Below are 17,219 nucleotides of genomic sequence, written 5' to 3' on the forward strand. Positions count from 1 at the left end.
AGGGGGCATCTGAAACAGCAAACATCTGGAGAGATTGGAAGAGAGCATCCACCAGTGGAGAGACTGTCTCAATAAAAAAGTGGCTGTAATGTGTTGAGAAAGTGGGTCGCAAGCCTGCGTCCACTGAGATGCCAGGGTCCATTGAGGAATTCTGAGGTGAAGGCTGGCAAAAGGAGTCACATGAACGGTTGAGGCCATGTGACTGAGTAGTACCATCATGTGTCTCGCTGAGAGTGAAGAAAGGAAAGACACTTTGTGGCAAAGCTGAAGAAGAGCATCCAGACGTTGCTAAGTAAGGAATGCTCTGAGTTGGATAAACTGTAGGTTCTGAGAGGGCTGAAGGTGGGATTTGGGAAAGTTGATTTCGAATCCCAAGCTTTGTAGGAACCATATAGTCCGTTGGGACACTCCAATAACCCCCTGAGATGTTGAATCTTTAATGAGCCAGTCGTCCAGGTAAGGGAACACCTGGAGACCATGGTTCCGCAGAGCTGCTGCCACCACCACTAGGCACTTGGTGAACACTCTCGGAGAGGATGCAGGGCCGAAGGGTAGCACTCTGTATTGAAAATGCAGATTCCCCACCCGAAATCTGAGGTACTGATGTGATGCTGGATGAATGGGAATGTGAGTGGAAGCCTCCTTGAGATATAGCGAATATAACCAATCATTCTGATCTAAAAGGGGATATAAGGATGCCAGGGACAACATGCAAAACTTTTCTTTGACCAAAAATTTGTTGAGGGCCCTGAGATCCAATATAAGCCGTAGATTGCTGTTCCAAGGGATCTTCCTCGATGGCACAGAGATGAAGCAGAGCTTAAGCTTCCTGAAGAAGAAGGGTGGTCTGGGATGGATTGGAAGGATACTCTCTTGGAGGGAGCTCTGGTGAAATCTGAGCAAAATGATTATGGACAGCACCTAGAGGTTTGATGTAATGGTCTCCCATCGATGGTAAAAATGATGGCGATGACCTCCTATGGGGAGAGGGGAGGACAGAAGCAGAACGATGGAGGTTATGCTCTGTGTGACAGTCAAAAAGGCTGAGTGCAGCAGAAGGCTGAGGTTTCTGTTGCTTCTGCTGTTGTTGTTTCTTGGGGGGTGCTCGAGTGTAAGGAGCTGCCCTTGGAGGATAACACCTCTGATAGGATGGAAGAGGTTGAGAAGGTTTTGCAAGAGCTGGCTTAGGCTTTGGTCTGACTATAGAAGCAAACTTCTTGGTGGCGGCCTCTACTGATTCATCAAAGAGGTCATTGCCCTCACAAGGAATATTAGCCAGACGATCTTGAAGATTGGGATCTATATCAATGATGCGAAGTCAGGCCAGACGGCGCAATGCTACCGAGAATGCAGTGACCCTCGAGGAAAGTTCAAGGCATCATAAGATGACTGAAGAAGATGCAACCTGCTGTGCCAAGGTAGCAGTGACTTGCTGAAACTCTAAAAGCCTATGCTGACCAAGGTCTTTAGAGAAACTTGAAATAAGTAGTAAAGATGAAATTATAATTTAAAACCCTAGAGGCCATCATCGAATTTTGATAAAGACGATGGCCAAACTTGTACATGGTCCTGCCCTCTCTTCTAGGAGGTAAGGTAGCATAGACCCTGGAAGGATGACTCCTCTTCAATGAAGATTCCACAAGAAGGGATTGATGAGATAGTTGAGAATTCTCAAAGCCCTTGCAATGTAGAGTTCTATACCTCGATTCCAACTTGCCTGGAACAGCAGGGATAGCATAAGGAGTCTCCAGGTTGCGTTTGAAAGTTTGAGACAGAAGCCTATTAAGAGGAAGCTTGAGAGACTCTGCAGGAGGCCGAGGCATACTCATTTCCTCCAAATACTCCTTAGAGTACTTAGAACCAGCGTCCAATTTATGATCCAGGTCCTCAGCCATTTGATGGAGGAAGGAGGAAGGAGGAAAAGGACAATTGATCTGCCAAAGCATGGCCTCGAGAGGGACTCGACCTCGAGTGGAAAATGAAGGTGAGGCCTCTCTGGAGTATTGGTATATCAACGAATAGACAGACTGGGACGAGGCATTGGAATCAGCTGAGTCCTCAAGTTCTGCTATTGGTGTCCTCGATCGAGGGGTTGGAGGCCTGGAAGAACTGGAAAGCCTGGACGAGGAAGACTTCTCTCTGGAAGAGGACCTGCGCCTCGATGAATGCCTCAATGAGGGCCTCGACTGGTGACGAGAGTGCTGCCTGGAAGCAGGTCTCATACGAGGTCGAGACTTCGCCCTGTGCTTCGAAATGGACAATGCCTTTGGTGAGGGTATAGGGCTGGAAGCTGTAGATCGAAACCCCATAGACTCAGTGGTTTAGATTGAGAAATCTCAAAGCACTCCCAAAGACTCGGCTCCTTGTATGGAGTGTGACGATTTCAGTCGAGACACTTGTAAAGACTCGACTCCTTGCATAGAGTGTGTAGATTCCAGACCAGACACTCGCAAAGACTCAACTCCTTGCATAGAATGTGTAAATTCAGCTCGAGGCACAGGCAAGGACTCGACATCTAGTGAGACTGCTGAGTGCCCAGGCTGGACTGCAAGAAGCAGAGTCGAGGCAGGACTGCATTTGCTCAGTAACTGAACAAATTCCTACTCTAAAATGGTCTGGATAGTAGCTTGCAATGGTGGATCTGAATCTGAAACTGGACCACTTGCTGAGGTTAAAGGCTCCGAGGTGGCAGAGGAAGCATGCTTCGACTTGGAGGAGTGATGCTTGGATAGCTTGAGGACCACCGCCGGAACCGTCTGCTTAGATATCTGACCTGAGGGAAGCTCAGGAGAAGACTTGGCACATTTACTCGAGGCCAAAGACGATCTAAACGAGGAAGGTATGGTGAGACTCTAGGTTGGAGTTGTGGAGACAAAAAGCACCCCGCAGCAGGCTTGACTGAGTCAGAGATCGAGGTCGAAGGTGTAACAGGGAGTTTCCATACCTCATATCTTCTCCACTTGAACCCGACGACGTTTGAAGGCTCGAGGTTGAAGGGTAGCACAGCGAACACACGACTCCGGGCAATGGTCGGGTCCCAGGCATTGAAGACACCAGTGGTGGGGGTCAGTGAGGGAGATCGCATGTTGACACTGGCTACACTTCTTGAAGCCCGTGACCGGCCGGGACATAGAAGGAAAGATAGCCACCACAAAGTCGAAGCCCGCAGACTGAGGGTGGGTGGCAGTCCCCGCCAGTCAGTCAACGAAAAAATAAAACTTTTTTTTTTTTTTACAGTAACGAAAAAAAGAAGCACAGCGACTCGATAATAAAAAAAATAAAACACGAGCCGCAGTGAAGAAAAGGCACGAAGCGAACTAAGTTCAGCGCAGAGTGTTAAAGATGGACTTCTTGGCTCCGCGAAAAACTGAGAACTGAGGAGACGTGCCCTGTACTGGGCAGGAAGGCACTTGCGCATGCACGGTGTGGCAGACTCAAAACTTCTGAATTTCTACAAGCAAGTCTGCTTGCGAAGCTGTCTGCATTCGGGCTCCGTGGATGACATCACCCACATGTGAGAATAGGCTACATGCTTGTCCTGGGATAACGCGCTGTTCACCGCCTTTGACCTGCTTCAATCGGGCTTTCGCCCTCTTCACTCTACTGAAACTGCCCTTGCTAAAGTCTCTAACGACCTGCTCCTGGCCAAATCCAATGGACTATACTCTATCCTCATTCTTCTCTATCTGTCTGCTACCGTTGATACTGTTGATCACTGCCTCCTCCTCAACGTGTTGTCCTCGCTAGGATTCCAGGGTTCTGCTCTCTCCTGGTTTTCTTCCTATCTCTCTCGTTGTACCTTCAGTGTATGTTACGGTGGATCCTCCTCCGCTTGCCATCCCGCGATCGTCGTACCCCAAGGCTGTCCTGGGCACTCTCCTCTTTTCCATATATACCTGCTCTCTTGGTACGCTGATCTCCTCTCATGATTTTTAATATCAGCTCTATGCTGATGACTCCCACATCTACCTCTCCACACCGAATATCTCTATGGGAGTTTAGGCCTGAATTTCATCCTGCCTGTCCAACATTGCAGCTTGGATGTCTCGCTGCCATCTCAAACTGAATATGGCTAAAACTGAACTCCTTATCTTTCTGTCTAAATTCACCTCCCCCCTCCCGCAGTTCTCTATTTTAGTGGATAACACAATCCTCCTTCCTGTCTCGTCAGCTCACAATCTTGGGGTGATCTTTGACTCCTTTCTCTCCTTCTCTGCTCAGATCCAACAAACCGCCAAATCCTGTCGCTTCCTCCTCTATATTACCAAAATCCATCCTCTTCTCTCACACAACCAAAACCCTTGTCTACGCTTTTCGTCACCTCGCACTTAGACTACTTCAACATACTTCTCTCGGGCATCCCGCGTACCCATCTCTCACCTCTTCAATCCGTTCAAAATTCTGCTGCGCGATTCATATTCCTGAGAGCCGCTATTCTCACATTACTCCTCTCCTCAAGTCGCTTCATTGGCTCCCCATCCATCTCCGAATACAATTTAAACTCCTCTTGCTGACTTACAAGTGCATTCACTCTGAAGCCCCCCAATATCTCTCTTCACTTATCTCCCCTATGCACCTCCCCGTGATCTCCATTCATCGGGCAAGTCCCTCTTATCTGTACCCTTCTCTTCCACTGCCATCTCCAGACTCCGTCCCTTCTTTCTTGCGGCGCCGTTTGCCTGGAACAGGCGGCCTGAATCAATACATAGTGCTCCCTCCCTAGCAGAATTCAAATTCAAGCTAAAAGCCCACTTTTTAAAATCTGTTTACAACTCCTGACTCTCATTCACTGCTGCCAGATACTATACCCACTGTATCATTTCCGCTACCATAATCTCCCCAACCTTGAAATGTCCTATCTAAATTATATTGTAAGCTCTTCTGAGCAGGGACCGTCTATTGCATGTTAAAATGTACAGTGCTGCGTACGCCTTTCAGCGCTTTGGAATTAATAAATAGTAGTAGTAATAGTAATAGCAGCAGGTCAAGGATGGGGAGGAGGAAACAGAAAAAGCTAACCCTATGAGTTCTTGTGGTTGCTTGATTCATTGGGGGAAAAGGTAGCTTAGCCAAGCTTTCAATTGCACAGTTTCCATAAGGTAGAGGCTAAAGGATCTTTATATTATTCTAAAGTGAGGAGGAAAGGGGGTGGAACAATACATCTCCTTACTGTGGTTACCAACAAAGCAGTTTACATATTTATTTAAAATATTTATATCTCGCACATCACAAAATCTGAGCGGGTTACACAAAAACATTCACAATCTATGTAAATAACATTTAAAACATATTCTACATTCATCTGTTTCCAAAATTCACTTAAAACAATATAATTACATTACATATTTGAAAAGGCTTCAGAGAAAAAATATGCCTTCAAATGTTTACGAAAAGATAAAGAAATTATACTGCGAACTGAAAGAGTATTCCACATTTGTGGACCTGCCATTCAAAACACGTGAGAATGAACCCTTTTGTAATAGCTTAACCTTCCATCATAGTGAACGAACTGGTACATATGGTATAATTTCCTTAGCTACTACCAGAGACAGATCTTGATGCAAAGCCTTATACATTAATGTCGGCATTTTAAGCCTAATCTTCCATGCCACTGAGAGCCAATGCAAATCAGCTAGCAATAGAGTCACTTGTTCCCTATACGATAAACCCCAATGATATGATATGAAATTTTAAAGCCAGCGCCTAAACTTAGGTGCCAGTAGTAGGTTAATTGAAAAAGCACAGTTACTTACCGTAACAGGTATTATCCAGGGACAGCAGGCAGATATTCTCTACATGTGGGTGATTGAAGATTTCAAATTTGCTGGTGCTGCACCATGCATGTGTGTGCGTTCCTGCTCCATTAGAAGGCGCACCCAACCTCATGGTCTTCAGTTCAGATAGCTAGCAAAGAAGCCAACCTCGGGGAGGTGGGAGGGTTGCGAGAATATCTGCCTGCTGTCCCTGGATAACACCTGTTACGGTAAGTAACTGTGCTTTATCCCAGGACAAGCAGGCAGCATATTCTCTACTTGTGGGTGACCTCCAAGCTAACCAAAAAGGGACGGAGGGAAAGTTGGCAATTATGAAAACAGATTACGCAACCCCGACTGGCCAAACTGTCCGTCGCGCCTGGAAAAACGTCCAAATAGTAGTGAGAGGTGAAGGTATGAACCGAAGACCAAGTGGCAGCCTTGCAGAGCTCCTCAATAGGCATGGCTCTGAGGAAAACGACAGACGCCGCCATCACTCGGACATAATGCCCCGTGACCCGATCTTGCAGCGAGAGACCAGTCTGAGTGTAGCAGAAGGAAATACAAGCAGCCAACCAGTTGGAAAAGGTGCACTTGGAAACAGGGCGACCCAACCGATGAGGATCAAAAGAGATGAACAGTTGAGGAGCCATCCGATGAGGCTCAGTAGGATGCAGGTAAAAGGCTAACGCCTTCATACAATCAAGAGTGTGAAGCGCCCCTCGCCAGGAGGCGAGTGGGGCTTCGGAAAAAAGACCGGAAGAACAATGGAATGATTGAGATGAAAGCCCGAAACCACCTTGGGCAAGAACTTGGAATGAGTACGCAGGACCACCGTGTCATGATGAAATACAGTAAAAGATGGGTCCGCAACCAGAGCTTGCAGCTCACTGACTCTATGAGCAGACGCGAGACCAACCAGGAATACCACCTGCCAGGTGAAGTATTTCAAAAGAGCTTTATCAATAGGTTCAAACTGAGGTTTCACCAATTGAGCCAGGACCACACTAAGATCCCAAATCACCGGAGGGGGCTTGAGCGGAGGATGAACATTGAAGAGACCCTTCATAAAACGGGAAACCGTCAGATGGACGGAGAGCAGCTTCCCATCAAGCGGCTGTTGAAAGGCAGCAATCGCACAGAGGTGGACTCGAATAGATGTCGATTTGAGACCAGACCGAGACAAGGGGAACAGATAATCCAGCACTGAAGGCAAGGAGGCAGAAAGCGGATCCATGCGGTGCTCAGCATACCACGCAGCAAATCTGGACCATTTCTGGGAATAGCATTGCCGAGTGGAGCTCTTCCGTGAGGCCTCGAGAACATCCACACCAACTGAGAGAAACAGAAGGAGGGAGGCACGTGGCGAGGAACCAAGCTGATAAGTGTAGAGACTGCAGATTGGGATGCAACAGAAAACCTCAACACTGAGACAGCAGAGAAGGAAACACAGGTAGAAGCAGAGGCTCCCTGATACTGAGCTGCCAGGGAAGAAGAAAACACAGCTGCAGCCAAACGAGGCCTAGCAGCATGGCTGAGGCCCAAGAAGGGCCTGCCGGTGGAAAACCAGCAGAAACACAATAAAAAGTCCTTTTTTTTTTTTTTTTGGAAACAAAGAAAATACACGATCAATCATCAAATGCACAGTGACTCCCGAACAAAATAAAGAAGCCGCGGTGCTAGAAAGGCACTTAGAAGAACGCAGAGAAGAGAGACAGGACTTTCTGGCTCCGCAGAAAACTAAGAACTGAAGACCATGAGGAGGGGATGCGCTTTCTAGTGGAGCAGGAAGGCACACACATGTGTGGTGCAGCACAAGCAAACTTGAAATCTTCAATCAAGTTTGCTTGAAAAGCTGTCCGCGTCGGGGCTCTGTGGATGACGTCACCCACATGTATAGAATATCTGCCTGCTTGTCCTGGGATAAACGCCATTACAATGGCATAAAAACGGCAAGTTTGAAGCACTTACCAATGTCTAAATATAAGGCACCAGAATTACGCCTATGTAGCTGCTTTAGGCCGAGGAATGCCAAAGTAGGTGTGGCCAATGCCAGAAGTGTGGTTAGGCAGTCTAAAGTGGCTATGATTCATGAAAAGATAGACAACTGAAATGTATGCCTGGAAAACCATGTCCTATAATTCAGGCACCTATCTTTGCTGGGGGATCCTGAAACTAGACTGAAGCTGCCATTAGCTCATTGCAGCAGGAGAATCCCTGATCAGCGAAACTGCGACTTCAGTGAGTCCTGCTGGTTCAGCTGATTGGGGGAAATTACCTTGCCACAATCAGCTCAGCCAGCTGCGGCAGGCAGAAGACCCCCCCCCAATCGGAAAGAGAGATGCTCAATCCCTCCTGCCTGAGGACACCCCAACACCCAAAATCTTGAATAGTGGCAAAGGGATGCCTACTCCCTCCTGCGGTTATGACCCACCCCCCCACATCCCTTCTATGGCTGAGGCTTTAGGTGCCTGAGCCAATCAGAGCCTTAGGCCCCTCTCAGTGCATCCCAGGGTCCATCGGGAAGGGGATAACCTGACATTTTGAAGAGGTGAGCCAACTGGCAAGGAGAGAATAGGTATTCCTTTTGACACCATTTAAGGTATGGGGAAGGTCGTTCAGGCAGGAGGGAGTGGGTATCCCTCAAGCATGAGGAGATGGGGGATTCTGCCTCGGGCATGAGGGGGGTTATCCCTCAGGCATGGGGGGGGGTGTTCTGTCTGCTGCAGTTGGCTGAGCTGATCACGGCAGGGGAATTTCCTCTGGTCAGCTGAGATGCAGGACTTCCTGAAGCGGCAGTTTCAGGGAGTCCTGCCAGCTCAGCTGATTGGGGGAAATTCTCCATCTGTGATCAGCTGATGACAAGCTGTGGTCTAGTTTCATTATCCCTCGGCAAAGGTAGGCAGCTGAAATGTAGGCCAAGGTATTAAGCCTACATTTCAGCCACCTATCTTTGTGTGAATAAGGTGCAATTCTCTAACTGGCACTGTCGAGCTCTAGTTAGAGAATCTGGGCATAAAGGGCTGTGCGACTTGCCCAGAGTCACAGGGAACTACAGTGAGAATCAACCCCAGTTTCCTAGGTTCTCAGGATAATGCATTAACCACTAGGCAACTCCTTCACATGAGACAACTTCAGAAAGAGACAGCTTTTATACAAGGACTTTTGACCAGCAATACTTACGCTATTTTGCTAATCATGTACATGAGAAGAGGTACAACAGGAGAATCCTCATGTCCATAAATAATGAATCCCATTTCGTGCAATCTCTGCCTGAAATATTTGGTATTCTCTAGAAGCTGGCGCACTCTTTGGGCTCCTGGAACAAAACATGACTTGAATTAAAAACTTGTGACAAAGCCAGAAAATGGAAGAAAAATTGGAAAAAAACCAAAAACCAAAACAAATAAACCAAAAGCCACTTTGAACTGTGGCCCAGGGCAACTTGGAAGCTTGAACAAAGTACAATGCCCTGCTTCCAGTGAAAAACAAACCAAACACTATTTAATTTACAAAGAATGCTGCATTCTCTAACGTCATTCTTTTAGTGAGCAGTAACATTTTTTCAGAAAATTACCAGCATGAGTATTGTAGACTGAATTGCTGTCCAGTTCTCATGTTTGAATAGATGAGCATGTATGTGTACGCGCATACACACACATTATTTAGTCCCTTTCCTTTACAACTGCTTAGAAAATCTTAAGAAAAGTTGCTAATGTGGGAGAGATTACACAGTACTTTAATCTATATATTAATTTATATCCATGCAAAAATATACTTTGGGTGATTGTATAATGATTTTCTTTTATAGCCTGACAAACATTTACTACCAAATAATAATAATAATAATAATAACAGCTTATATACCGCAATACCGTGAAGTTCTATGCGGTTTACAAAGATTAAGCAAAGGTACAAATTGATTGACTTTAAGAGGGGAGGAAGAAAGAGGGTTAATAGGATAGGAAATCCATTTTTGAGGAGAGAGTGATCAATAGAACAAGTTAATCGCTATAGAGGGGAGAGAGAAGAGAGGATCAGTTGTCTAGATACTTTAAGAACAGGTGTGTTTTCAGACGTTTCCTAAATTCCTCATAAGTAGTGGGCAAAAGCAATTGTTCTAGGTCTTTACCCCATGATGCTGCTTGGTGCGAGAGAAGATGTTCATGGTCTTTTTTCAGTTTACAACCTCTCACTGGGGGGGAAACGAAGTTGGAATGTGAGCTTCTCTTGTGTCTGTTGGCTGAGAAGACGAAAAGGTCAGTTATATATTTAGGGGCAAGTCTGTGTAGTGCTTTGAAGCAGAAGCAGGCAAATTTAAACTTTACGCGTGCCTCCATTGGCAGCCAATGCAGCTGCCGGTAGTAGGGTGTCACGTGGTCAAACTTCCTCAGCCCAAAGATCAGTTTGACCGCTGCATTTTGCATCAATTGTAAACGTTGCATGTTCTTTTGGGAAATTGCTAAATAGGCGATATTACAGTAGTCAAGTAGACTCAGTACGAGGGATTGGACTAGGGTTCTGAATGCCGCTGTATCGAAATAAGCTTTAATGGATCTGAGTTTCCAGAGAGTGAAAAATCCCTTTCTGATCAAAGAGTCCACCTGGTCTCTCATGGTTAGGCACTGATCCAAAGTTACACCTAGAATCTTTATGATAGGTTGGATAGGGTAATTAAGATTATTGATACATAGTGGTGATTTGGTGTCAAGCAGATGTGGCGAAGCAACAAAGAAAGTTGACTTTTCTGAATTAAGTTTGAGCCTAAAGGTTGTCATCCAGTGCTCCATCATGTTTATGGCTTCTGAAGCTTTAGGAATAGTTTCAGAGACAGAATTAACGAATGGGATGATGATCGTAAAATCATCTGCATAACTAAATAGTTTTATCCCTAACTGGGTTAGCTGCTTGCCTAGTGAGGACATGTAGACGTTGAAGAGCAATGGAGATAGCGGAGACCCTTGTGGCACACCGGATGGATTGCTCCAGGTTTCTGAAAGTTCATAATTAAAACGTACTTGATTAAGTGCGGGACATAAGGAAGCCACGGAACCAATTCAGCACCTCGTCCCTAATACCAATGGCATCTAGGCATTGCAGCAGTTTCCCGTGGTCTACTAGATCAAAGGCAGAACTCATATCGAATTGCATAACCAGGGCATTAAGGCCCTTACTAAACAGTAGGTGCAGATTGTCTAAAATAGCCGCAATTACTATCTCAGTACTGAATAACGGTCTAAAACCGGATTGAGTTTCATGTAGGAGAGAGAACTGATCCAGATAATCCATCAGTTGGGTGTGTACCAATCCCTCCATAATTTTTACAATAAACGGAATGGATGCTACTGGTCTGTAGTTGGATATTATAGCTGAAGATTCTTTTCGATTTTTTAGAATTGGGGTTATTATTATGTGACCATTATTAGAGAGGAACTTCCCAGTTTTTAGGTTATGAGCCAAATATTGCATCAACGATAGTTTAAATACTAAAGGTGCCGCTTTCATGATTTCTGGGGGGCATGAGTCTGATTAAACTGGATTTTTCAGGCCTCATCTTCCCTATCACCACAGATCACGACCACCAGGTCCCCTCAGGGGAATTAAGGAAGACATGCGGTCCGGTTCCGATCCCGGCGTACCTCCACAGAACCGCAGCAGCCTGCGCTCTACACCTTTGTCGATGAACCAGGGGAGAGATGGCTCCTGATCCCGGAGACTCGATCCAATCTGCAGGCTGTCTAGAGGGCTTACTGCAGTTTAAGCTTACAGAGTACCCTCTAGAAGCAGAGAATCTTTAAGGAAAAGTCAGTGATCTCCCGCCAAAGGAACACTCTTAGAGTGAATCCGCAGCACTTGGGCAATGCCTGCGGCACCGAAGAAAATAAGAGACTAGGAACTGAGAAATAAAACCACAAGCAGAAGAAACTAGAAGTTCTCAGCAAGGCCGCAGAAACAAACTGAGCTTCAAGGGGAATGTCCACACAGGTGACCTCGCAGAGGAGGTTGGTTTTATTTCTAAGTTCTGCAGCCAAGGCTGGAATAGATGCACAACCCCACAGGTGAAGTTTCCAGACGTTAATGTACAAGAATTGATTTTATGGTCAAATGTATTTTATTGAGCACAACAAAGCAGCAAACAGGAAATAAACCAAAGACAAGCAAGCTCAGCATTTTAAATAACAGTACCCAACTCCACAGAACGCAACATCCCAAGATAACCCCCCCATCCCAACACAACCCTACCTAAAATAAATAACCCCTCCCCCCAGGGTCCTCCTTCCAAGCAATACACAATCGGAAAATCAAACAATTGTCAGGTTTAAATAAGGGAACAAATGGAAACAGAATGCAAAAAGTCAACAATTCAACAAGCGGCTGCGAGCCAGTGGGATCATAGTTGTCCAGAACGGCTCCCAGGTACGCTGAAAAATACGGCCTGGAGGAGAAGAAAGGTCGATCACATCTCGTCATTCCCACATCAAGAGGGAAATCATCCGGCATCTCCAAAGAGAGTAATCTGGAGCTTCAGCTTCAAGCCAGGTAAGTAAAAGGCACTTCAGGGCCACTAGAACAGTCCATTTAAGGAAGGTGGCAGCTCCCCTCACACGAGGGAAATAATGAGGAATAGTTCCAAACAATAACAAAGGGGAGCGGCGGATGGTAATGTTCCAAATTCGCTCCACAAAGACAAAAACAACATTCCAAAAAGCCTGAACATTGGGGCAAGTCCAAAACATATGTCCCAAGCCCGCCTCGGGAGCCTGACAACGAAGACAGGCAGCAGATTCCCGCAGGTGGGATAAATAAGCCCTCTTGGGGGAGATATACAAATGGAAATCCAACTTATAATGTTGTTCCCAGAAAGTGGTATATTTCTGAAAGGCAGGCAATCTACGGATAGCATGCAGAAGCACATCATTCGGCAAATCCACCGCCAGGTCACGTGCTCAAGCATCCCGTAATGAGGAATGATCAAACAAGGGGGACTCATCTTTCAAATGGCGATGATGGAATTTGAGGGGGACTAGAAGTTGGGACCTATAGTGAAGGCCGTAGATAACAGCTCATGACAAGAGGCATTCAAAGAGCCAGAGGGTAAAGAAGAAATATAATGATGAATTTGCATATAGGCAAAATAATCAGTGGGTGGGAGACCAAACTCCTCCTGCAATTGCTTAAAAGACTTAATTGTGCCATCATCATCAACCAAGTGAAATACATAGTGAATTCCCCTCGTTTCCCACCGAACAAAACTCGGCCCATCGATCCCAGGTAGGAAGGAGCCATTAAAGCGGATAGGCAGGAAGGGAGTTATAGAAGCAGAAAAAGCATAGAACTTACAGACCCAGCGCCAAACCTTCCGCAGGGGACGGTGAAGCACTTTCGCAGAGAGTTTCAGGCACAAGAGAAGGAAGAGAATGAAAATAGACACTAAAGTGAGTAGAGTGAAAACAGAAAAGTTCCAAAGAAGTGTTAGTGAACGCTGAAGTACCTCGAAAAAGGTCATTAATGTGGCGCATGCCACAACCGACAGTCAAATAGCGAAGGTTCAATAAACCCAATCCACCCCTGTACCACGGAACCGCGGTCCTCTGATAAGGCAGACGAGGCCGCTTTCCAGACCAAAGAAATCGCTGAACCAAACGGACCAAGCGTCTCTCATCTCGAGAAGACAGATAAAGAGGGAGGACCTGAAAAACATAGAGCCAACAGGGGACAATAAGCATGTTGTAAAGATGCACCTGACCCAAGAGGGAAAAGGGGAGAGTACCCCAGAGCTGCAATTTATTCTGAAGGGCCTGAAACAACGGTTCCATGTTCAAGCGATACAAAGTGGACAAGTCCTGAGGGATAAGGACTCCCAAGTATTTCAAGGCTGAGTCCGCCCAACGGAGAGGAAAAACACCCCGCCACCGGGAACGCAGCTCGGGCGGGAAAGGCAAGGCTAGGGACTTGTCCAGATTAAGAGACAGACCAGAATAAAAGCCAAACTCGGAAATGAGATCCAACGCTGCCGGTAAAGAAGCTTCAAGCCTAGTGAGAATCAAAAACATATCATCCGCAAATGCCAGCGTCTTCAACTCAATCCCATCAACGCAGAGGCTCCTCACTTCCGCAAATCCCCGAAGAGTACACAGCAAAGGTTCTAAGGAAAGAAGAAACAGCAAGGGGGAAAGGGGACAAACCTGCCGGGTGCCACGAAGAATAGAAAAAGAATCTGTGCGGGTCCCGTTGACAAGAAGCGAAGCCCGGAGATTAGAGTAAAGAGAGCGTATTGCCGCAAGGTAAAAGCCCCCCAACCCAATATTCCAGGGTACGAAACAAGAAAGACCAATGGACACTATCAAACGCCTTAGTGCAAGACTAACAAACAGATCAGGAATCTGGTGGGAATGACAGTGGGCAAGCGCAAAGAGAACCTTACGGACATTACAGACTGATTGATGCCCCCGGACAAACCCAACTTGATCCTCATGAATAAGCTCAGGAAGGTGAGGAGCGAGACGATCAGCTAACATGCGGGCAAAAAGCTTAAGATCCACATTAATCAAGGAGATGGGACGATAGGATCCCAGGGAGTCAGCCTCCTTGCCAGGCTTCAACAATAACGAGATGAGGGCCTCATTGGCTTAACGTGGGAAAGAGCCCTGGGCAATAGCATCGTTAAAGTAAGCCAGCAAAGGGCCACAAAGATGAGGATAAAGAAGTTGATAAATGTCACCCGAAAAGCCATCCGGGCCAGGAGCTCTATCAGGGTGAAGAACTTTAATAGCAGATTCCAATTCGGCCACCCTAAAGGGGCTATTAAGAGAAGGTCTACTTCGTCAGACAGGCGAGGGAGACCAGAAGACTGAAGATAGTCCGTCAATAATACAGGAGAAACGTCATCAGGCGCAGCATACAACCGACTAAAAAAGTCACAAAGCACTCCGGAAATATCAGCTGTTTTGGACACCCCCCCCCACCTGGGGTCCGGAGAGACAAGATCGGTTTCCTATTAGTCTCAGCCTTAACTATCCGGGCCATGAGACGCCCAGGTTTGTTGCCAAAACGTTGAAAGCGATGTTTAGGGAAAGCCAACCATCGTTGGGAGTGGGAATGAAGCAACGAATTTAAAACTTTCTGAGTAGACAGGTAGCATTCTTGAGTCTCCCGGGAGGGATGCAAATGAAAGGACCTTATAGCCACTCGGAGAGCCCGCTCCAGGTTGATGATGCCTTTACTGATTCGCTTGTTACGAGCACTCAAAAAAGAAATAATGTGTCCCCGAATCACCGCCTTACCAGCCTCCCAAAACAAAATTGGATCAGTCAAGTGGGCAGCATTGTGAGTAGAGTAGTCCTCCCATTGGGCCTGCAAAAAGGCTTGAAATTCTTTATCTTTAGCAAGATAGGCAGGAAAGCGCCAAGACAGGGTCCGAAGATATTCGGAATCCAAAGAAACATCTACCCAAATCGGAGTATGGTCCGAAATATTCAGGGGACCAATCTCCGCCGACTGGACAGAGGGGAACAACTGTGAAGACAAAAAGATATGATCAATTCGGGACCAGGTTCCATGGGCCCTAGATAGATGCGTATAATCACGGACTTCAGGATGTAAAAGACGCCAAGGGTCTACCACAGAAAAAGTATCACAAAAGTCAGAAAGAAGGCAGCCCTTAGACCCCAAAGAGGCAACAGAGGTTCCAGATTTATCTAAATTCGGGCGCAGGACCAAATTAAAGTCACCCATAATGAGAAGGGGATCCCCAGAAAAGCGAGACCAAAGTTGGAGCAAACGTTGAAGGAAGGCGGATTCCCCCGAGTTGGGGCCTTACGCTACAAGTAAGAGATAGGATCGGGCCCCCAAAGTGAGGCGCAAAAGCAAGGATCTCCCATTACTAGCCTTGTCAAGTACTTGTACCCCAAGAGGCGAAGATTTACGGAACAACACAGCTACCCCACCATGGCGGGCCTGAGAGGAAGCAAAATATACCGCACCCACCCAGGAATAGGCCAGATTAAGGTGCTCCGAGTCAGTCAGGTGAGTTTCCTGTAAACAAGCAATATCTGAGCGGTAACGCTGTAAGGCCGCCAATATTTTGGACTGCTTTACCGGAGATGTGATGCCTCCTACATTCCAACAGGTTAGTCTAAAAGAGGTACTCAGGTCAGAAAGTCAGGACAGAAGTATCGTAGAAAAGACAAAAGAAAGAACAGGAATTACCCCAGGGGCCCAGCCTCCCCCCAGAGCATGGAACCCACACCACTAGCGCAACCTGAAAAAAAAACCAGGAGTAAGGCAAAAGCAAAGCAAGCAAAAAGTACCTTTTGAAGGAGGACCCACCAACCCAACCCGCCCAAACCCAAACCCAACCCCCACCCATTCCCAACCACCCAAAAAAAACCCAAATACCCAGTAACCCAACTGCAAACATGCACCCCAGTCTACAGACGTGGAGTGGAGAGGAAGCCACACAAAGATGTCAACAGGGCCCCCCAATCCTCCCCCCACCCCACCCGCCCCTAGAAGCTAAACAAAACAGTAACCCCTCATGCACATACACAACACACCAGCCACTCACCTACCACCCCAATCCCACCCCCACTCAGACACACGGAACAAGAGGAAAACCAAAGTGTCAGGGTTCAAGCAGTCCTCTTTCGAATAAAGGACTCCCGCAAGAAAGCGTTCCCCAGAGACACAAACAACCACCCACCACAAGCAGACCCCCAAACAATCCAGAAGCACCCACAACTAGATCCACTATAAACAAACTGTGCAAGAAGGTGATCTAGGAGTCCACAGGTAGCTCCAAGCCAGCAAGGATCGTGCCCACCCCACACAGCATCAAGGAAAGCCAAGTGCAGGGAAATGCACCACAGCAACCCGGATACACACTGAGTTCCAAAAGAAGGGGGGACTCCTGCCAAGGGCCCAATGTTAGCAAATCCAAACAAGGAGCACCCCCCCAAGGAAGAGGGCCATGAGGAGATCAAGGCAGAGACAGAACAGGGGCATAGAAACCTCAAGGGGCAGAAGAAGGGCCACTCTCCCCCGGAAGAGCATCCAAGTAGGCCTGTGCGTCCTCCGCCGAGGTGTAGCTCTTCCACCCGGTAGCAGTCCAAATCTTCAGGAGTGCAGGATAAGAGAGCTGGAAACATTGCTTGCGCTCAAACAAGGCCGTGCAAACTCTGGAGAACCGGCGCCGCCGCTCCTGGAGGGCTGGGGAATAGTCCTGGAATAGACGGACCGGAGCCCCCTCGTAGGTGAGTGTGTTACGCTTCCGCTGATAGTGCCGCATTAGCTCTGCTTTATGAGAGGAGTTGAGAACTTTAAAAATGGTTACCCGTGCCCGGGTATGGTCTTCAGCCCAACGACCAAGGCGGTGGGCTCTTTCAATTCAAAGGGGCCCCATCCCTGCAGGGAGCGGCAACTCCGCCTGGAGCCAGGTCTCCAAGGTAGTTAGGAGGCGAGAATCGG

At 47.1% G+C, this 17,219-nt stretch overlaps 1 protein-coding gene across 2 annotated transcripts in view; it reads right to left on the reverse strand.

The window, feature by feature from the left end:
• LOC117358112 (serine palmitoyltransferase 3-like) overlaps positions 1-17,219 on the reverse strand; it is a 277,511-nt gene that overhangs the window by 36,981 nt on the left and 223,311 nt on the right. For both annotated transcript variants that reach the window (XR_004538942.1, XM_033939641.1), the window contains exon 10: positions 8,937-9,072. Coding sequence is in view for 1 of the 2 variants with exons in the window: in XM_033939641.1 (XP_033795532.1) it covers positions 8,937-9,072 (136 nt within the window). In the remaining variant the exon portion in view is untranslated. The remainder of the gene's footprint in view (positions 1-8,936; positions 9,073-17,219) is intronic.

This window comes from Geotrypetes seraphini, chromosome 3, assembly GCF_902459505.1.
Source record: "Geotrypetes seraphini chromosome 3, aGeoSer1.1, whole genome shotgun sequence".
Lineage (NCBI taxonomy): Eukaryota > Metazoa > Chordata > Amphibia > Gymnophiona > Dermophiidae > Geotrypetes > Geotrypetes seraphini.